The sequence below is a fragment of the Periophthalmus magnuspinnatus genome, chromosome 19, assembly GCF_009829125.3.
Source record: "Periophthalmus magnuspinnatus isolate fPerMag1 chromosome 19, fPerMag1.2.pri, whole genome shotgun sequence".
In the NCBI taxonomy this organism is placed as follows: domain Eukaryota; kingdom Metazoa; phylum Chordata; class Actinopteri; order Gobiiformes; family Gobiidae; genus Periophthalmus; species Periophthalmus magnuspinnatus.
The window spans coordinates 12298816-12320193 of NC_047144.1; the positions used below are offsets into that span (position 1 = coordinate 12298816).

General features: G+C 37.3%; 3 protein-coding genes across 15 annotated transcripts in view; 1 reads left to right on the forward strand and 2 right to left on the reverse strand.

Moving 5' to 3' along the window:
- Positions 1–116: 116 nt before the first annotated feature.
- LOC117387358 (glucose-6-phosphatase catalytic subunit 1) lies at positions 117–20134 on the reverse strand. Its single transcript, XM_033984859.2, has 6 exons — positions 20131–20134; positions 3432–3686; positions 3083–3192; positions 2433–2538; positions 2231–2346; positions 117–1084 (listed from the first exon to the last, which is right to left on the reverse strand). The coding sequence occupies exons 2-6, from the start codon at positions 3647–3649 to the stop codon at positions 582–584; spliced, it is 1053 nt and encodes a 350-aa protein (XP_033840750.1). The 5' UTR covers positions 3650–3686; positions 20131–20134; the 3' UTR covers positions 117–581.
- Positions 5589–9429, forward strand: g6pc1a.2 (glucose-6-phosphatase catalytic subunit 1a, tandem duplicate 2). Its single transcript, XM_033984858.2, has 5 exons — positions 5589–5880; positions 5955–6064; positions 6941–7061; positions 7341–7456; positions 8692–9429. The coding sequence occupies exons 1-5, from the start codon at positions 5648–5650 to the stop codon at positions 9192–9194; spliced, it is 1083 nt and encodes a 360-aa protein (XP_033840749.1). The 5' UTR covers positions 5589–5647; the 3' UTR covers positions 9195–9429.
- LOC117387351 (ankyrin-3-like) overlaps positions 12171–21378 on the reverse strand; it is a 134600-nt gene continuing 125392 nt past the window's right edge. For all 13 annotated transcript variants that reach the window (XM_055229384.1, XM_055229382.1, XM_055229386.1 and 10 more), the window contains 7 exons: positions 19115–19724; positions 18683–18821; positions 17767–17850; positions 15983–16066; positions 14840–15049; positions 14537–14603; positions 12171–13491 (listed from right to left, as the gene is read on the reverse strand). In XM_055229384.1, the coding sequence (XP_055085359.1) occupies positions 14556–14603; positions 14840–15049; positions 15983–16066; positions 17767–17850; positions 18683–18821; positions 19115–19724 (1175 nt within the window). In that variant the 3' untranslated portion in view covers positions 12171–13491; positions 14537–14555. The remainder of the gene's footprint in view (positions 13492–14536; positions 14604–14839; positions 15050–15982; positions 16067–17766; positions 17851–18682; positions 18822–19114; positions 19725–21378) is intronic.

The window sequence follows — 21378 nt, forward strand, 5'->3', positions numbered from 1 at the left end:
GAAAGTCAGTTGGTGGGACAGCTGAGTGACAAGAGCATGTTTGGGTTAATATTTAAAGGGTGTTCCCTGCATCAGTATCAGGACTTTCTCAGAAAGGGCACAACAATCTGTATTTACAAGTTGAAACACGTTTTATTTAGAATCTGCAGTACAAGAATGTGTTTAAAGCAGCAGAGCATATCAAATGATGTTATAAAATGGATATTCAAACTTTCAAATGCAAAAAAACAAACCTAAAACATTTAATTTATTAAATGTATTATAAAAGCACATATTGAACACATTCATATTGTGAAAATGTTGTGAAATATTAATTCTGATGCTAAAAAAATATTGCTTTTGGCATCTGAGGTTAAAAAAACAAAACAAAAAAATCCCCCAAAAAACGAAGTTCATTGACCGTTACCCATCAGTAATATTGGCATTTCAAATTTTAACTGAAGAGCAGCTTGGATGAACAGCGAAATGTCTTCACTTTTCTCTTACTATTCACATTTAACTTGTAAAAACATAATCCAAATATTCATTCAGGATTAACTGACATGCATTTGTTATTAGAAAACCTAGATAAACATTTCAAATTAAAGTTTTTTGCCTGGCCTTTCTTCTGTAAACATCTTGTACAGCACCCAAGGAACTAAAGTGGTGGGAATTAAAATGACCACTGTGCTCTTACCAAACGACAGGGAATAAAAACTCATGTGGTTATCAGGCGAAAAAGTCCATCCATCCAAAACATACAGTATGACTAATGAGACTGCCACACACCCCATCCTGAAGGTGTAACTCCTCTTTTTAGTGTCTTTGTTTAGGGGCGAATGGAGACCCAAACCCACCCCACAGATGGTGCCCATGTTTCGGAACAGGCTGGCGAAGGGGGCAGTGTCCAGGTGAACCCACTCTGAATGGACACACCATTTTTGGGCTTTCTCCATGGTCCAGAGGAGGTCCACGCCCAGAGCTTTGAGCAAGAGATAGAAGCCCACAGCGAAGGAGGTGAGGAAGAGTGTGGTGAAGAGGTATCGGTTTAAACTGGCACTGTAGATCCACTTGAACCGAGAGACGACCATAGCCACATAAATGCCTGCACAGAAATATAGACATGGTTTGTGATAAATTAGCATTATTAAATTATCAATGTATAATTTAATAATGCTATATTGGCTGTTGATGCAATATCTATACAAGAATCTGAGGTAACACTGATGTTCTTAACTTGCAGTTCACAGCAGTGCACTATGTTTCTTTCTTTCTATGTGTAGTTTGCATGTTTCTCCATGTGTTTGGACGAGTTTGCTCTAGTTACTCCACCCCACTACCCTCCACATCAACCCAAAACACACACAATAGGTACATTCCTCTAGTTAATGTGCCTGCAGGCCAAGTTACAGGTCAGATCTGTGAAGTTCTACAGACTCTCTATAGCCATAATTTGCAACATTCCAGAAAAAGCTATAATATCTCCAGGGAGACAAGCAGGTGCGGACCCTCAGCTAACAAGTTGCATAATGCTCCTTTAAATGATTGTCATTTAAATGTAAGAATTTCTCATTTTAGTCATGAATATTTTTTAAAGTCCTACATTATCTTAATATTTAAAGACCCTATAGTACGCAAAACCGACCGCAAAACTGACCCTGGTGAGCTTTAAGCCATGCTAGAATGTTGTTACCTCATCAAAAACATACTTGGAGTTGTGTTTAGTTTCATTCACATATGTTCGAGTAATACTTTATTAGTAGTCTGTCTACATCTGCAGCGCTCAAAATGCTCTGCTCCACCTTGTGCTGTGATGTAATGGCAGTTTTTGAAGTTAACAGCTACCGGCGACCTTGAGAGCCTTGAAAGGCGCCTAACAAATAAAATGTATTATTATTATTATTATTATTATTATTATTATTATTATTATTATTATTATTATTATTATTATTATTATTATTATTATTAATTTTTGCTTCAGTACACATTGGCAAGTCTAGGGCTGAAACCATCCAAATTATTTTAGTGAAGGTGTATAGAGTTTAAAAACACAGTGGAGCACTGGCACATGACATCACAGAGTGGAGCAGAGTATAATAAAACACAACTCCAGGTCTGTTTGTGATGAGGAAACATTATAACAGATTAGAAAATGGTGTAAAATAGGCCCTATAATATGTATTCTATATAATTTGTATTGCTATATCAAATATCACCATTTTTCTCTATAAAATAACAGCATTAAACTGGCCTGTGAGCACTCCAGCGATGACTTGATGAGGGAAATGAGCCGCCATGTAAACACGAGACATGCAAACGACCAACAGTATCACGCCCATCAGAGCAGTCAGCCCCATCTGCAAGAACCTGACACAAAGTTCAAGGAATTATCATTGAAACATCATACATCATCATACATAAAATAGAGTTTAAGGCCTTTATTTTGTCTTTACTTGTATAACAGTGGTGGACATTGCTTCTCTGTCGCCAGTGAGAGGAGAGCTGTAATCATCACGTACCAGACCGCAGCCGCGCCCATGGCATGACCCGAGGGGCTTCCTACAGTTTAAACAGGTGAGCGTTTTGTTGAACACCACCCATTAAGTAACAAGGGCCGTGTTCACGTGACATCATAACACTATTGTTCAAAACTGAGACAATGTATAGAAGAATCTTAAACTTTTGGAGGTTGCAGATGTTTGGACCTGGTTTATGTCTGTAATGAGGTGAATATGAAGCAAAAACAAATGTAGATTTTTCTCACATTATCAAAAAGTGCCTGCATTATACAGACATAAGGTGAAAAGACACAAAATGTTTCCCTAAAAAGTAACAAAATTTGTCATGATTTTTTGTTTAAATACTGACTACAATTTACAATTCTGAAATATAAAAAAAAAATGCTAATAGCTAATCCAATTTTTGTTATTTTACCCTCTTCAAATGTATTTAATGTTATCAATCATAAGGGAAGTCGAGCTAAAATGAATCGCCAGTCAACGTGGGAGTGTTTTATCAGGAGCGTAAAAGTCTAAATTACTGGTTCAACTGCACATGCATCTTGGTAAAGTTAAGATTAAAGTTTAAGAGGGACGTTTTATACCTGGCCCAGTCTCACATGTGATTGGAAACTGCTGCAGAGACGGAGCTGGACCTTTTCCATAGAACCGCGTCTCGTGAACCCACCAATATGGCCGCTCTCCAAACAGGACCCTAAAGTGACAAAACACATGTATTTGGTCTCCATGCATTTTGGGGGCATTACATTGACCTGTATTCATTTCCTGGAGACCATAACCAATTTTGACCCATATCTTTAAATCATGTTGTTCTAATTTTAAAAGATTTACGTCATGAGGACCTGATAAGAAAAGACAGGTCATCAGAGTGTAAACAGATTTTAGTCCCCACTTTTGCCCTTATTTACCCATTTTAAAATATATAAACTTTACCATTTCAGAACTAGATTGAGCCAGTCACCAATCACAGCTACCCAGATGAGACGGATGGCAATGTCCCGTCGCAGGTGAAACCAAATAGGAAAAAATAAGAAAAAAGTCATGTGCAAATCTGCAACTGACGACGCAAAACTGAACAATCCTTCATAACTGTGGTATCTTGTTTGTAGATGCACGGCCAGCTCCACTCCCCAGCTGTGCAAAAGATCCATAGTTTCAAATGTAAATGTCCCAAGAGTTGTGCTGAGCCTTTTGTTGGAGTGAGTTTTTGCGTGTCTGTGTATATGCAAGCCCCTTTGGACTTAAATCAAGGTTAGCACATTTGTTTGCCTTTGGGACGGTGAGGCTGGTTTGCTAACCTTTGACCTGAACCTCCCAAAGTCTGAACAGGAACTTTTCCCAGAAGTATTCTAATTAGTCAAATTGTATCTCAACACCACAAGCAAATCAATGAATTTAGATTAGATAAAAAGTCAGTGAGTCTTTTAACATGTAACTAGGCCATAGTGAAATCAACTCAGCCATTTGAGAGTAAAAGTTGGATTGTGGTCAGGTCATCATTTAGCTTAAATTGCAATTAGTAACTAAATATTCAAATATTATGTACTACCTTGGGGTTAAATATGCTTTACTTTGTTAGATTGTTCAAATATCATTGCAGACACATAAACTTACCATGGCCCGACCACATGGTCCACAAACAAAGAGGAGGCCGGCCCAAGTTTCAGCCATTTTGTAACTTTGGGTAAGATCAAACCAAACTGTGTGGAAGGTGGAGATTGATTGATTGATTGATTGACTGATTCAGATGTTTATTTGTGTTTATTGCTTTTGTCTTAAACACATATTTAACAGAAGTGTTCAGGTGTGCTAGTCTGACCATGATGTACATCATGTTTGCCCACATTGCACAAATTCTTCTTTTTCTAAGCTTTTGTTTGTATCTTGTATGTATTTTATTTGTATTTTACTTGTATTAAACATTGTTATAAAAAAAAAAAAAATAATTACCAAACATTTCAAATGAGGGTGCACTGCAGCCTTTTGCACCCGTAGACCAGGGCCCTAATGTACTTGATGGTTAATAGTTGATGCTTTATATTTCACAAGCATTACCTAAACATAAGTCCTTGTTTTGTAAAATAATACATTCAGATCTTCATGAAAGTCCTAAATCATGTCTTCCATACATACAAAGCAGTAAAAGAACCTGCAGTAAACTTAATGACAGACTTCCACAGTTCTATGTTCATCTCACTCTATCTGTGTCTTCTCACTTCAGACATGTAATCATTGACCTCTTATGTAACTCACAGATGTGTTACTAGTGAACAATGGGTGGTTGTTTGCCAAAACAAAGACATTTTATAATAAGTCAGACGCCATCTATATTATAAGAGAAGCCAAAATATAAAACTAGTCAAAGCCAAGGCACCGTGATGTTTGGAGCCATAGAACCATTTACCACAGAATATGTGTTCAAAGTAACTCTCAAAAAGCATTATTACTACAAAAATGTAGATGGGAACACAACATATATCAACAGGGATTAGTATGTACCTAATGTGAAAATAACATTTAACTGCATGTCCTAAAACTGTATTTAACCTGAAAGCAAATAGCAACATTATAATTATAATTATAAATAATAATATTTGAAATTTAACATGACCACAGTAAGAGCAGCTGATGCTAATGGAGATCTAAATTAACAATGCATTATTATAAAAAAAATATTTTCCTATAAAACTCCCATATTTTGACACTACTGTAAGTCAAATATTTCACTGCAGTTCATTTGAGCTTTAAACTTTTATTAACTTTTAATTTATGACAACATAAATTCTCCCATAGAAACCTCCCTGCCCTCCATCTCAATGTTAAACCACTGATTCTTTAAATGATCTTGAATCACATGCACACGGCCTGTTCATTTTTATCTCTCCATTTCCACACTTCTATTGCTCTCTGTGACGTCAAACAAAGTCAGTCCATTTTCCAAACATATGTACAACTTGTTTGTCCACCGGACGTCCCCGAACTCCCTGTGTCCCTGTGTTTTATTAATGTCCAATGTCCAAAGGTCAACGTGAGCATGCGTTTCGGTGGTGGGTCCCTGGTCTATAAAAACAAGCTGCAGTGTCAGAGATAGGGCCAGTCTATTTTGCATCTCAATTGGTGTTGTAGTTTGAACTATTGACTATTCTAACATGTTTGGTACGGTAATGGATGCTTTGCAAGGTTTTGGGGTCACCAGCACCCACTATCTGCAAACGAACTATGAAAATGCGCAGGGCTTGTTCCTTTGGGTGTCGTGGGCGGCCGATTTAAGAAACACATTTTTTATTTTCTTTCCTCTTTGGATTCACCTGCGTGCCTCTGTGGGCATCAAACTCATCTGGGTAGCGGTGATAGGAGACTGGTTAAATTTAGTGTTCAAATGGTAAGAAATATGAAGAATTTGAACGTGAAAATTAGCGTGAAACAAATATTCAGTTTTTATTTTTATTTTTGCAGGATTCTGTTTGGGGAAAGGCCGTACTGGTGGGTGCATGAGGCGTCTTATTATGGCAGCAGTGTTCGGCCACATATTGAGCAGTATCCAATGACATGTGAGACTGGCCCAGGTAAGAACAGAACAGTTTGTATTCGCACACACTGCATCAAAAGTAGGATTAAACTGGTACTAAACCGGTACTAGGAGTAGCACAGGACTAAATCAGAACTACATGAGGACCAAACAAGTCTAGACCAGAACTAAACCAGTACTTAATGTGGACCAAAACAAGTCTACACCAGGACTACATACCAATGCCAAACCAGGACAAGTACTAGTGGTAGTTCATAACACATGCATTAATATTATACATACTTATTTGTACTATTACTCAAGTATTATGTTTGCAGATTACAATAATTGGTTGAGTGACGTGGTGTTAAAAATCTGGATCATTTACTTGAAAGTACTGCCAGCTGTACCACTACACTGCAGTACTGCTACTCCTTCTACCCCCAATACTGTACTTCGAATGATCTCTACTTTACATACTGATATTACCACTGCTGCCAATTGTACTGCTGCTACTACCACTACTATTACTACTACATTTACTACTATTACTACTATTACTACTACTCATTTAATTGCATTTATTGTATTTACTCAACATTTTACACAAAAAAAAAAAAAAAAAAAGATTCACAAACTTTCGTACTTCAGTCATAACACAGTAAAACAGTAAAAAGTAGCAGCATTATGTTAAAAAACCTAATGAGGCAAGTGCAGTAACATTACTACTACTACTACTACTACTACTACTACTACTACTACTACTACTACTACTACTACTACTACTACTACTCCTGCATTGTACAACTGTTACTTTACTTCTACTACTACAACTGCCACTACTATTGCTACTATTATTCCTACCACTACTTACACAACCATATATAAATGTAGCCCTACTTTAAAAAACATTTTTCTTCTTTTTTTCTTACAGGTAGTCCATCAGGCCACGCCATGGGAGCAGCCGGGGTCTACTACACTTTGGTCACTTCCATCTTGGCGATTGTGACCAGCAAAAAGAAAATTGGAAGCAAGAAACTCAATAAAAAAGACTGGTACAAGTCTCTAAAACTTTATTATGTAGTTTAGGCTGTATTGATCTTGGCAAGTGTCCTATTTGCGCCTGCTATCAATGCAGACCTGATATCTTCCTGTAGAGTTGATCATTGACTTAAAGGATGGGAAGAAAGCAACAAAACATGGGTTGTTTTGATGTAACGCCCCGATGTCCCCTGATAGTGTCTTAATTGTTATATTGCTTGTTCCAGGGCAAAACCATTAAGCTATAATTGCTACTTTATGGGCAATGCTAACTATCTGCGCTTCATTTACAGGTACCTTAAGGTCATTTTGTGGAGCATCTTTTGGGGGGTCCAGGTGTGCGTGTGTCTGTCCAGGGTCTTCATCGCCGCTCACTTTCCTCATCAGGTCATCGCTGGGGTCATCACAGGTCAGTTCGTTGTCTAGACTGAAATAGATTCGGTTTAAGTTGTTGCACATATGCTTGACAGTTGGCAAGTGACAGTGTTGTGAGATTGATTCCCAGTCGTGACATATCCCCGTCTCCATACCGTGCACAGTAATAGTATTAATCTAATCTATCTCTACCGGTCTCTGCTAAATTCACTGTAGTACAGCTTTGTCAAATGGAAGTAAGCCCAAGTTTGCAGACATGTTTAAGACAGTGATCTAGATGGTGCTGAAATATCAGTATCAATATCAATAACATTAAGTGGAAAAGTGGCATGAAAAAGCTCTTAATTATTCCAGGAGAACACAATAAGACCCATAAGAAATGCATAAGGGACTAAAATATGCAGAACTATACAGAAAATTTATGTGGGGGGTCCAGAATATAGCAATTTGTATTTCATTTACTTCCTAGTCCCTTTTTTCTTTACTCTTCTTATAACCATTAAGTGTGCAAAAAAGAGTGAAAAATAGCACCCTCAGAACAGCTCTCTAATAGTTTTATGAGGTGGTTATAAGTAAAACTGTACTGAAAACTAGTTTAAGCAAATTAACCTCCTTTTTAACACAATGGCAATAGTGTGTTTCTATTGTTGTACATGCTTTAAATAGACCATCATGATAACATTGCTTCATCTTTACATTACTCCTATATCTCCCTTTTAAATTATATTCATGGGTTTCAGTGAGATGAAAAATTAGCAATGTACTTTTTTTTTTTTTTTAAATAATATGTTAGGTGTCACCAGCACCCACTATCTGTGTGACGCAATTTCCACAAGACAATACGAGGAATGAGATTGGGTTCATGAGAAAGAGACAAAACAAGATTTTGACACAATTTGGCACAATTTTTATTTGTAATTTAATATTATAGTTATTATATTTTTGTTGTGTGTTTATACCACTGCGTTTAGAGCTTCTCAAGGAGGTGTAACTCAATAGCGCTTAACCATTTTTTGTACAAGCCAAATGTAATCCCCATCGCTACAAAATATTATTTATTTTCAATGGTGATTCTCTCCAAGTTCTCAAAATGGCACCTATAAACAGAAAGCTTAAATCCATGAATACTGTTAGCCATAGTATAGTAGTAGTAATGTGTAGTACTACAATGTTACTACTACAGTATTCTTACTACTACCCAGTGCTTTTTTTGACTTATATCATTTAAAAGAAAAACTATTTTATAACATTTTAATTGTCCCTATTTAGGCATGATTGTCGCCGAGGCCTTTAACCGCACGCAGTGGATCTACAGCGCCAGTATGAAACAGTACTTCTTCATCACACTCTTCCTCACCTCCTTCGCTGTCGGCTTCTACATCCTTCTCAAATCTTTGGGCGTGGACCTCCTCTGGACCATGGAAAAAGCCCAAAAATGGTGCGTCCATTCCGAGTGGGTTCACCTGGACACCACCCCCTTTGCCAGCCTGCTCCGAAACATGGGCACGCTGTTTGGACTGGGGCTTGGTCTTCACTCTCCTTTATACGTTGAAAGTAAGAAAAGTAGTAGCATGGGGCAGAAGCTGGCTTGTATCGCGAGCTCTTTGGTTTTGCTTCATCTTTTCGACTCATTCAAACCGCCCACCCACATCGCACCCCTCTTCTACCTGCTCTCATTCTGTAAGAGCGCTACTGTCCCGCTGGTGACTGTCAGTATTGTCCCGTATGTGGTGAACGGGGCGCTGAGTCTGCAGGGCAAGAAGAAGCTTTGAGATGGGACACTCAATAGACTTTATTTCATCATTTGGACTAAAAGAAGAGAAGAAAACTATTGAACGATCACTGTTGTGTGTTGTATTCATGTGTTTCTGTGATATTAGTACTTTTAAGGACTATACCTAAAACATAAAAACTGTGTTCATAATGAAATATGTGAGCACTATGTTGTAATTGCAAAATCATCCAACCATCACCTCAAACTCTAACAAGTGAACTCTGTGTTTCATGCTATATTTTTTATATTAATATATTTTTAAATGTTGGTTTTTTTTGGAAAATGTGTTTGTTTTTTTTTTTTTATTAAAAGTTAAAAACCAAACCATGGTGCCATTTCTTGTTTTAGTATACGTATAAAGCATATATAATAGATCGCTATGAATAAGTTTACTATAATGTACATGTGACCTGTGAATACCAGATTATAGTTATTATTAAGCTCTATTTAATTTACATATCCCTTTTTCTACAAAGAGATCAGTCAATTCAGGGGGATCTTTATTTATACTACCTTGTCAAATCCCAGTCTAGTGAGATCTTATGTGAAGCTAAGCAGGATTGGCCCGGGTTAGAACTGGATGGGAGACCACAGGAGGCCGTAGTGAAGCTGCATTGTTGTGTCCTTGTGCAACACACTTCACCCACCTTGCCCCCAGTGTCTATGATGTGCGTTGATGAGAATAAATGGAGAAAAATGATGGAAATTAGACCTATCTTACTAAAAATAGCATTGTTGTTCTTTTAAAGCCACCATCTGCAAGTTTATTTATGTGAAATCTGTTGCCCCTTCCCTCACCAGGCCTTTGTTCAGCCTCATCCGTCCACTCTGGTCTTCTTCTATCAGGGAAAAGTTTGCACACTATTAAACAGCAGCAACGTAGATAGCATCTAGTGGCGATATGTGAGAATACAACAGGGGCGGGTAAGCCAGTCTAATAACAGATGGTAGCTTTAATACAGCCACTGTTTTTTGTTGTCACCTGTATCTAATATTTTAGGCGGAATGATTTGGAAAAAAAAATATCTATTTTTTATGCCAAGCTTTGCGATTGCGATTAGATTAGCAATGTGTGTTTTAATAAAGTTCACATTTTAAACACATCACACAGATAAATTGACAAAATACTGAAATATGTGTGAACAGATCGATACTACAGCGTTAGCAGCTTTTAAGACATGATATTTTGATATTAGAGGAGGAAAGTGCGGTACTTTAAAAATGGCTGCCTTTGCTAATTGTGTCCATTTAATCTGCTGTATGGTTTTGATTCAATTGTGGTTCATCTAGAAGTTTCTTGTAGTAACTTAAAGCAGTGTCTTAACTTTTTAAACCATTCACCACCTCATTTTGTACATCTGTCAGCAGCATCACAATAACTTCATACAAAATGGACATGGACAGATTTTCAAAATTCAAAACTGGAACACACCCGAGTTGTGATGGTTGGTATAAATAAACTAGTAACATTGTCCATTCTCAAATCACTTATGGGTCAGTCCTAATCTGAGGGACTTCTGTTGGTTTATGTTTTTGCCTTATGATCATTTTCAAACATGGTTTTCTGTATTTTAGCTAAACACATGATGATATATTCCTCTGTTTACTGTTGGGGGGCATCAGATTGGTCAAAAATAGGGACACCTGGGACATTTCTTGTATAAAAAAGACAAATCAGTGGTTTTGGATAAATCTGCTGGGACAGGGGACACAGGGCTCAAAACTGGCACTGTCCCGGGTAAATCTATCCATCCATCCATCCATCCATCCATCCATCCATCCATCCATCCATCCATCTATCTATCTATCTATCTATCTATCTATCAGACAGTTTTACTATGATTCAGATTCTCATTTATAATCAGCTTGCATATGTTTATGTGGGCAGTGGTGGATGAAGCACTCAATTTTCTTATTTAAGTAAAAGCACAGATACTGATGTACAAAGTTACTCCAGTAAAAGTATCACATGAAAAAAAAAATTAGTAGTAATAGTAATAGTAAAAATATTTAACTACCAGTTTAAAATTGACTTTAAGAGTAAAAAAAAGTATCTCACACAAGTGATGTAAATTTGCCAAAGTGTTAAATGCAGTAATATTGATTAAGAAATGATACATATTTTGGTCAACAGTAGCAATGCAAATCCATTTTTAAAGAATAAATACACTAAATTCTTAAGAAAAATTGTTTGCTCAAAGCTCAGTGGCAAAGCATTTGACCTATAATCAAGATGTCTCTGGTTCAATTCTGGATGTTTTTTTTTTTTTACATAACAGAAATAAGACCAAACACTACAGGCACTTTTAAATTTTAGTGTTTTGGTCAGTTTACTCTCTCAACAGATAAACTTCCAACAACACTGTCCATTCTGGAGGTCTCTGGTTCAATTCCAGGTGCCCTCGTTTTTTATTGGAAGACAAAACATGGTCAGTTTGCTCTCTCAGCACATAAACAGGAGGCAGGAGTACTAACCATTTTGTAGGCTGATCAAAGACACATAAAAACACATAGTTGGACTTTTCTTGAATATTTCTTTTTAGAATGGTTTGGATCTTTAACAAAATGAGACCATATGATGATAACTAATAAACACAAGTTACACTCTATTGTATCATGACTGTGATACTGACAGTGGCATTAACGTGTCCATTGCTAGAGCGCTGTCCACAATTTAAATTCAAGGTACACTAAGTAACCTTTCTGATGGAGGGTAGTACGCCACCTTCTCATCTGCATTGTTTTGTCTAGATGTTCCGCAGTATGCTAAAATTGTCTATCTCTATGGAGACAATAATGCGACCAAACCGGGGCCAAACCAGGACCAAACCAGGACCAAACCAGGACCAAACCAGGACCCAACCAGGACCAAACCAGGACTAGAACAGGGCCAAACACAGTCTACATCAAAAGTGTGATCAAACCAGGTGATCACAGCCTATATAGAATTTACAAACCACAAACTACACATATATTTTTCAATTTAAACACAATTTATTTTCTGCTTAAATAATTAATTTGTTCATCCAGTGTAGGCTATGTCCATACAGGGTTGTACCAGGTTTTTGTCATCAATAGACAAGTGGATGCTTCGGTGCTTTTGTATGAAAAAAGACAGACACACAAATGTGCACAGGAACAGAAAGTCTGATCTTTAACAATACTGCTGATTTAAGTAAAAAGTACTATGTTTTTTTCCTATTGGTGTTAAAAACGAGATCTTCTGCTCTTGTGTCGAAATACAACCAATTAAATAAAGATTAAAAGTTATCAAACCATCAAAATAAAAAGTCCCCTTTAAAAAACACAGCAGATCTAAAAGCATGTAGAAGTATGAGCGTACAGACTATGCGGTGCACATGAGGCGGCTAGCGTTCTGAAGCTAACAAAGTCTACAGTCATTTGTATTGGTGAGTAATTGGAAACTGCTAGCTAGTATTTGTGGAAGCATACGTATTTGAATGAGCGGAGTGTGTAAAAACATTATAAAAAAAATCAAATAAAAACAGGCATAGATGAGTTACTATGAGTGTCCACACAGAAGTACCATCGGTAATAGGATTACAGTGCTTCGTATTAGCAGGAAAATTAGGAAAGTTAAAGGAAAGTGATGTTACATGCAGCAAAAATTAGTTTCTCTGAGTCAAATCAAAAAAAAAAAAATTCCGGGTAGTAACTGGATTCAGGAAACGCCCATTTTGTTAATCGTCAAGCATGTTTGTCATTCATTTACATACAGCTTGTTTTGTAGTTGTCAGGAAGAGCAACACTGAGGAGGGGCACTAAACATTATGCGCCCCTCGCTCCGTACAAACTCACTGATTCGGCAAAGCTTTCCCTCCGCTCATCAGTGCATAAACTCTATTGATTTATACAGTGTCAATTATTTACATTAAAATCACCCATTCGCTGCTATAATTCATTTTTTCATATAGGAACCACCCAGTGCACCTGAATGCTGCGGCTCCAACAGGAAAAGTCGACCATATAAGGCAAGTATCTATCGGGAAGTCCGTTTTGTGTATTTTCGATTTTTGTCCCAGTAGCGCCATCTTTGGTCAAACTCGGTCCCTGCGTTGTGTGTGTCGTTTTCTGTTCCAACTGTAAAAGTAGTGGTGACATGCTCATGCGAAATCAAATGTATAAATGAAGTCGTTTTGCTTCTGTAAAACCATGCGTTTTTTTAAAAGTGAAAATTTCAGATTTTGGTGTTGTCGACGTGGCTCCCGGTGCAGGTGTTTCCAGTTTGAGAATTCCCTCCTGGTGCGCTATGTCGCAGGTGGATGACTGGGGATCTAGGAATAAAAACACAGAAAATGTATTAAAGATTTTAATATAGTAAGGAGAGTATCCATGGGTTTCAATTTCCTGTTATATCATATTTAATTTTACATTGTTAAAAGGCGCTGTACCTGATTCTTACCGTCTTAAAATGTGAAAAACAAAACTAATTCACTTTAAACGATTTGCAGTGGTCCAAAGTTATTCCTCATTTACCTCATACATTTTGACCACCTTAATTATTCACTGCGGTGAGTTTATAGGCGAAGTTTTGTTGTCTTGCTGAGGCTAACAGCAACTAGCATGGTAAGAGTACACTTCCTTACAATCGGACAATAAAATGCTTTATAATTAGTCAACACACAGCAGATTTATTGTGATCTCAAGAACTGCTTATACAATATATCTGTACGGGGACAAGACACATTTTGCTCAAAAACATGGAGAAAATGGGGTACAAGCCCTTTAATCACTGTGTATATTTAACTTGTTTGAGTAGTTTTGACCAGTTTAGACCTAGAATAACAGTGCTCTATGTAACTTGTAACATCAAATTGCTTTTTAAAGAAAATAAACATATTTACGTTAGAGACAGACCGATATATTTGGCCAATATTTGGATCTTTGGATTTGAATCTCTTTTGTTTTGGTCGATCTGCTGCCTACAAAATACACACAAAACTTTATATTTTCATTTTAATATGAAGAGAAAGCTGCACAAAACATGACTACAGAGCTCTTTTGTAGTTTTGTGATTAAAAAAAAGGGCTTGGGGGGAGTTCATAGTAAATATAAATTACATCATTTGGGGAAAATAATCAAAATCAGCCCTACATATTGAACCAAAAATATCAGCAGAGGTTGTCAGCCTTATTATAAACAATAGGTATTAGCCATGAAAAAACTCACATCAGTCGATCTTTAATTTGCGTGGGTATGTATTGATTACCTCATGTATAGCCACACAATTTTCTATAATGATCAAAAGTCCTCAAAATGGCGCCTAATCAGGAAACTGAAAACCATGAATATATAACAAAAGATATTGAAATCTCTTACCATTTCATGAGCTTCACTGTTACGATTGACCCTTCTTGCCTTGTTTTTTGCTGCCTCCTTCTCCAGTCTACAGAAGAAAACTACAATTAGACCTGATAAATATATTGACACAAATATAATTCTAGTTTCAAGTTCATTAGGTTCAGCAGAAGTTTTCAGGCAGCATGCTGAAACAGAGAAGACAGTTAAGAAAGAATTTTGTTAGTTTGTTAGCGCAAATAAGCAAACAAAAATTAGCCCTCTATGTTAGACATTAGTTTCTATTCTGGACTACAAAGATGGCGGCTCTCCGGTGAGTCCAACCTCAGATTTGCCTCTGGAGCGCTTGCCCTTCTTCTTGCCCTTTCCCCCTTTTCCCGAAGAAGAGGCAGTTTCAGTGTCAGCGCCCCCTGCAGGTAAGTCATCAGCACCACCACCACCAATACCATCACCAACATCTACAGCCACCGTAACTGTCTCTCCCTCTTTTAGCTCCTCAGAGTTGTACACACGACGCACCACCTTTCTGATCACCTGTAGGGGGCAGAAGCGATTTAGAGGGACAGGGAGGATGTTTGAAAGGAATGAAATGAATGAAATGTTTAATTTGGTTGGATGTTACTGTGTTCATGAAACAAGTTGCATTGGCCAAATGACTTTCTATTCAATGTTAAGATGTATTTATCTCTGTGTCTTGTAGGATTTTGTGATGCAACCATGTTTTGTGAAGTGCTATATAAAGAAATAATTATTGTGTATTAGAGCTGCAACTAATGATTATTTTGGCAACTGATTAATCTGGTGATTATTCTTTTATTAAATTAATTACTTGCTTATATTTTGAAAGCCCTGTGAAAGTGACATTTTTAATAAACTTGACCAAGATGAAGTTTACATATAGCTCAGAAAATAATGAATTGATTAGTTTCAGTGTACTTAAAGCCATCAGTAATGTGACCAGAACTGAAGAAGAGGCTTGGATGAGCAGAGAAACATTTTGACTCCTACAAGTTTTTACCCAGTTGACAGATTTGAATTTTTCTTTTACAATTAATTGAATAATAAAATAGTTGACAACTACTTCAATAAGTGATTAGTTGTGATTACATGAGTAACTTGTTTCAGCCCTATTGTGTATATTATGTTCAAATTATGAGGTTACTTGTTGTTTTTGGTTGAAATGATACAAAATTGTCATCTTCACTTTGGGCAGCTGAAGTTGTTTTTTTTAAATGTGTTATATAAATCATTTTGAAGTTAACTAAATACTTTATCCCCTTCACCCCAAAATTCAGAAACAGTAATAGAATAGTGACGTAATGAAGTAGTGAAAAAAGTGTTTTGGTAGTTTTAGTGTCAGACTTCTGAACACCACATAAGAGCATAAGTGTGTTAGACTATTGAGTGAGTATTAATGATGATAAAATAAAGTTGATTTTGGTTATGTGATGAGGAGGGAGCGGTTACTTTTCTCGTGACCAGATTTCCGTCTTCGTCTGTGAACTGCTCCTCAGTCACAGACTCTCCGGGAAGATTTTTGGCCTCCTCGCCCTGGATTTAATTTAAAGAAAGATGGTTGAAAGGATGTAAAAATTTAAACAAAATAACATGAATTATAGGCATGATGAAAGTGTTAGTTTGCATGACAGCAGCACACAAATAGCACTGGCACAAATGAATAACGCAGCTCATATTTTACAGTCAGATTAGCCGATAGAAATGGAACTTTTCTGGTGAAGGGTCCATAATAATAATCCATTTTAATGCCTGAAATGTTCCACAGAATGCTAAAAAACTCCATGGAAACAAACAGGTGATGATACCAAGCCAAATTACAGGTCAGATCTGTGGAGAGACAAGCCTGCTAACTGTATGAATGCATTTTCCAATGTATTTTGTTAGCACTAAATTGAACAAAATGCAAGATGGATATGGATTATTTCTGTACTTCAAGCAAAGAAATGACATCTACACTACCAGTCAAAAGTCTGGGCACACCCGCTCATTCAGTGTTTTTTTCTTTATTTTTACTTCTTTCTACCTTTTATACATATGGAAGTCATCAAATATATGAAGCAAGATGTATGGAATTAAGCAGTAATTTGAGGTATTTAAAATGTTTTCTTTACAATATAATTCCATATATCTTGCTTCATATACTTGATGATTTCCATATGTATTTAAAATGTGGAAAGTAGTAAAAATAAATAAAAATACAAGCAGGTCCCTCCACCAGAACACTTACATAGCACCCTGTTTACCTTTGACCATTGTGTAGTACCATACATATAACATTTGTCCAACTTTAAAGCATTTTTTACACATTGCCAGATAAACTTTTGCTCACTCCAAGCACTGCAAAAATAGCCTGTTATTTATATTTATATATAACAAAGAAAACATACAACAAACAGTATAACATCAGGCTTCATGCTACACTCCAGTCAGTTACTTTTTCTGCTTCTGCTTCTCATCACTTTTCTTTATTCAACCTGGAGACTAGGCCTGTCATGATAAGTACTACAACAATACATGACAGTCATTTTTGGGGTCAGTATTTATCATGTGTACTTTTTTTTGGCACTAGTGGTAAAATTTTGGACGTCCTTCTGTACAATGAGATTTTGAGTTTTTGGAGGATAATTCTGCTTTATGGTTTGGTTTCAATATTATCATTTACCATCTATATTTATTTAAACCATATATCACACTTCAAAATGTGTTATCGTGGCAGGCCTACTGGAGACTGGTATTCCTTATCATTTGAAGCAAACCACTGCAAAGTTTGGATATCTACCATCTGTGAAACAATCCAAGCCAAGCAATAAAAACCCAACAAACATAAAAATAACCATGCTACACTCAACAAACCAACCAATTACTATTTCTGCCTCTATTTCCTCTTCGTCTTTAAAACCTGGAGAATTGGATTAGATTTTGGGGCAAACCACTGCAAAACCAGCCAGGCTATTACTCGGTTTCAGATGACGTCACAACATTCGATCGGCCAATAATACTTAATACAGATGGGGGGATGATGAGTTCTTGGGTCAAACATTTATGAATTTACCTTTTGGATATGTCATGACAACATACAATGTAATCAATAAGAAAAACTGGCTCTTCTCCCCCCATCTGGGACTATAACATCATCGCATTCTACAATCTGAAAACCACCAATAAGAACAGCACAAGTCACTCCAAGCAGCAGAGTGTTGGTCACATGGTCCAGGTCCACACAGACGCCTGACCTTGAGAACGACCCTTCTGCGATACACTCGAGTGGTCACCGTGGCCTCATCATCGGAGTCTGAGTCTGCAGCTGTGGCCCCTCCCTACCCAAAGCATCCCAACAGCGCGGTGGACACATTGGATTAAGAAATCTTCAATAGTAAAATGTTGTGATAAAATGATCACAACTTTCTATAGGCCTATAATGTTAGCTGTTTTTAATGTTTTATATGCAGCTATTTGTGGAAAGTAAAAAACATTGCCTATAGTATTTTCATAAATTAGAACCACAAATAAGTAAATGTCAGGCTAATATTATACAACCAGAGACAATATTGGACAGGAACCATGTGGAAACAACTGCCCTGTCATCTTTGTCAGTCATGGTTCAAAATCAAATCTGAAAGGTCCTATATTATGCAAAATTGATTCTTGTGAGATTTAGGCCATAGAATGTTGTTACTGCCTCAAAAACATACGTGGAGTTGTGTTTTGTTTCATTCACACATGTTTGAGTAACACTTTATTATTAGTCTGTCTACATCTCCAAAGCTCAAAATGCTCTGTTCCACCTTGTGATGTCATGAAGCGGTAGTTTTCAAGTAGATTGGCAATTCCAGAACTGAAATCATCCAAATGATTCTAATGAAGGTGTATAGAGTTTAAAAACACAGTGGAGCACTTCCTGTATTACCACATGACATCACAAGATGGAACAGAGCGTTTTCTGTTGAGGAAACATTACAAATCAGAAAATAGAGTGATATTTAAATATTGTTAATGCACAGACTTTTTCCAGACACATCATAATAGCTTACCCATTTTCTATACATCTAAAATAACAACTTATAGTAAATGTTGACTGAAGTGATGCGATACTATTCCTGAGCAGTGTATGTGAATGTTAAGGCATTAAAATCATGGTCTAAGTCTGACCTGGGCTTTGCTGCTCTCCTCCTTGGATGCCTTCTTCTTCTTGGCCTCTTTCTCGTCTCTCGCACCATTGCTGTGGCCTCCATTTTGTTTCTCGGTCTTCACTGGCGGCTGCTCGAGGGAATCAGCCAAACTGTCAGGGCTGGACAAGTGCAAGGAAAAGGAGACAGGTTAAGTTTGGCACAAAATCTTTATATATTTTAAAATGATATATTATTAAAAAATCTTGTTTTATTGCCAGTTAATAGAAGGATGAGATTAAACAAATTTCCATATACACTCAATGTTGATTTAACATGTTATTATATCTTATGAAAAAGGGAAAAAGTCCTCAAAATGTTGCATGTAGCATCTTTTTTAACTTATCACTATGACAACAGTCTTAATTTCTCATCATTCTGAAAACTATGTATAATTTCATGTGACCACACCCACCTGCCCTCTTCTGGCCCTGGACTGTCCGGTTGTCCCGCAGACTCTGCCGCTGCTCCGGACGCCTCTGCTTCCTGCCAACCTGAAACTGAAGACATGTCCCTCTCTGCTTGCCGTACTTGTTCGAGAATCGCACTGACCCTCTCCTCCGTCATCTCCTGGTCCTCCAAGCCTCCCTCCAGCTTGATGTCCTCCAGCAGACTCTGTATCCGCTCTTGAGTCATCTCCTCTTCCTCCTCCTCTTCCTCTTTTCTGTCATTTTTGTCCAAAATCACGTCACTGGCATCTTGTTTAACCTCCAGATCTTGAACTTGTTTCTCTACAGCTCTTCTGTCATTTCCTGGGCTCTCATAGGAGACTGTCACCTCTCTGTGCAGGCTGGATTCCACAATAACATCTTCTTGGGTTGCTAGTTGAGGAGCGACAGTGGTTGGATCGCTACTGGAGGTACTTAAAGTTTGATTCAACGATAAATCTGTGGGTCTAGAAACAGAGGTCCTATTTGGGGATTCTACATGGGATTCTCCAAAGAAGTCATCTGATCGGAGAGGGGTGGGGGGCTCGAAGCTGAGAGAAGTGGGCGTCTGCAGTTCCAGATCTATATTGTGGTATCCTAAATGGGATGGGAGGACCAAAGGTTTAGACAAGGAAGGATGTAGGAGAGGAGGCAAGGAGGTAGGGAAGGAAGTAGGAAGGAGGGAGGGAATACAGCGGAGGTGTGGATGGAATGAGAGGTGACACTTGAGCAAAAAAAAGGCTTAAACAACAATGTAGTGCTTGTTCAGAAGTACTGAGACGATCATGTAGTCACACAAGTCAGTTGTTTAATGTTGTGAAATAGTTAAAATGCGGTTTTGCTGTCATAAAAGCCAATTTCTAAAAAATGTGGGCATCTCATTTGAATCAGAAAATGTAGGAAGGATTAGAGGTAGAGTTGTCACAAAAAACTGATAGCGAGATAATCAGAAGTGTTTTTATTATGTGTTTTAATATTATCACTGATGTATCAAAATTGGTACTGAGCCTTTTCCTTAGACTCAAAATCTGTTTTGAAATATGAAAGACCAAGTTTGCTTTAAATAGCAGGACAACTGTTGGATGTCCGATTGAGTATTAAACATAAAACCAGTATGCCTATCCCTTATTATAATATACCTATGCTTTTCAGTTTGCAACAGGCCTTGTAAATAAATGGGTTTACTCCAATAATGGTTAATCTATGTCTACGGAAAACCTCAGACTTGGGAACAAGCACTCTTTACTCAATATATGTAATGAAAAATCCATATAGACACATGCGAAGTCACAAAAAAGATGGAGATGGAAGACAACTTTAAAGAAACAAATCTAAATTTCAATCACTGTTTTATGTGGGTCATATCAGGCTTTATCCTCTGCTATATCAAGGACAGTTTGGCAAAGCTCAGTTCGTATTAGATGAGTTAGCGAGTTAGTTAGTGTTAGTACAGTTAAATGTAGATTTCAGGTACAGAGCGATCCCGCCTGAAGTGTGACGGGACACCAGGGGGCAGTGGAGAGGGCGGAGGAGAAGGGGAAGAGGTCAAAGGGCAAGGAGGAAGAGCAGGAAGTTTGAAAGATACAGATTTAGCAAGCGGAAAATTAATAGGAAAAAAAAAGGTAGCGAGGTTACAAGGAGAGGAATACAGAGGAGGAGAGTATGAGAGATCAGAAAGATGTGGCAGAACAGGGGCAATAGGGAGGATATAAACTGGTGGATTTGGGGGCGGGGCCTTAAATTGTAAACAGGAAGTTGAACTAGGAAATGGGAAAGTTGCAGGGAATAGACTCGGAATGATAGTTGATATTGAGGATTTAGGAAAGAGTGATTTTTTAAGGTATTGAGGAAATGTAGGAGAGCTAAGAAGTTTTACAGGTTTGGCTATAACACAATTCACACGAGACAAGAAGACAACAGTTAGTGAGACAAGACGGGCATGGACATATTGCATGAAAAGACAGACATTTAATGCACAAGATGTTCAAATGAATGATATTTGAAGCTGCAGAAGCCAATTATTTGCTTATATCAATTGATAAGCAAAACAGAGCTTAGTTCGGAGCAGAGACGACTTTGAAAGATAGAAATTCCCACAAAATAGTTGAAAAATAATTGTAAAAAGAGAAAAAGAAACAGCTAAACATGCTAGGTTTCTTGCATGACTTCCAGGATCAAACAGTAGGACATTTTGCTAAGATTATATCAGGATATGTCTCTCTAGTGCACATATGGACAAAGCCATATGTTT

What these genes read in the sequence shown, in the direction of transcription:
- g6pc1a.2 (XM_033984858.2), top strand. Translation starts at nt 5,648, where the DNA reads ATGTTTGGTACGGTAATGGATGCTTTGCAAGGTTTTGGGGTCACCAGC. An exon ending in GACATGTGAGACTGGCCCAG is followed by an intron (nt 6,065 to 6,940) that starts GTAAGAACAGAA and finishes TTTTTCTTACAG; the next exon opens with GTAGTCCATCAGGCCACGCC. An exon ending in AAACTCAATAAAAAAGACTG is followed by an intron (nt 7,062 to 7,340) that starts GTACAAGTCTCT and finishes CTTCATTTACAG; the next exon opens with GTACCTTAAGGTCATTTTGT.
- LOC117387358 (XM_033984859.2), bottom strand. Translation starts at nt 3,649, where the DNA reads ATGGATCTTTTGCACAGCTGGGGAGTGGAGCTGGCCGTGCATCTACAA. An exon ending in TGTCCACCACTGTTATACAA is followed by an intron (nt 2,347 to 2,432) that starts GTAAAGACAAAA and finishes ACTTTGTGTCAG; the next exon opens with GTTCTTGCAGATGGGGCTGA. An exon ending in CATCGCTGGAGTGCTCACAG is followed by an intron (nt 1,085 to 2,230) that starts GCCAGTTTAATG and finishes ATTTCTGTGCAG; the next exon opens with GCATTTATGTGGCTATGGTC.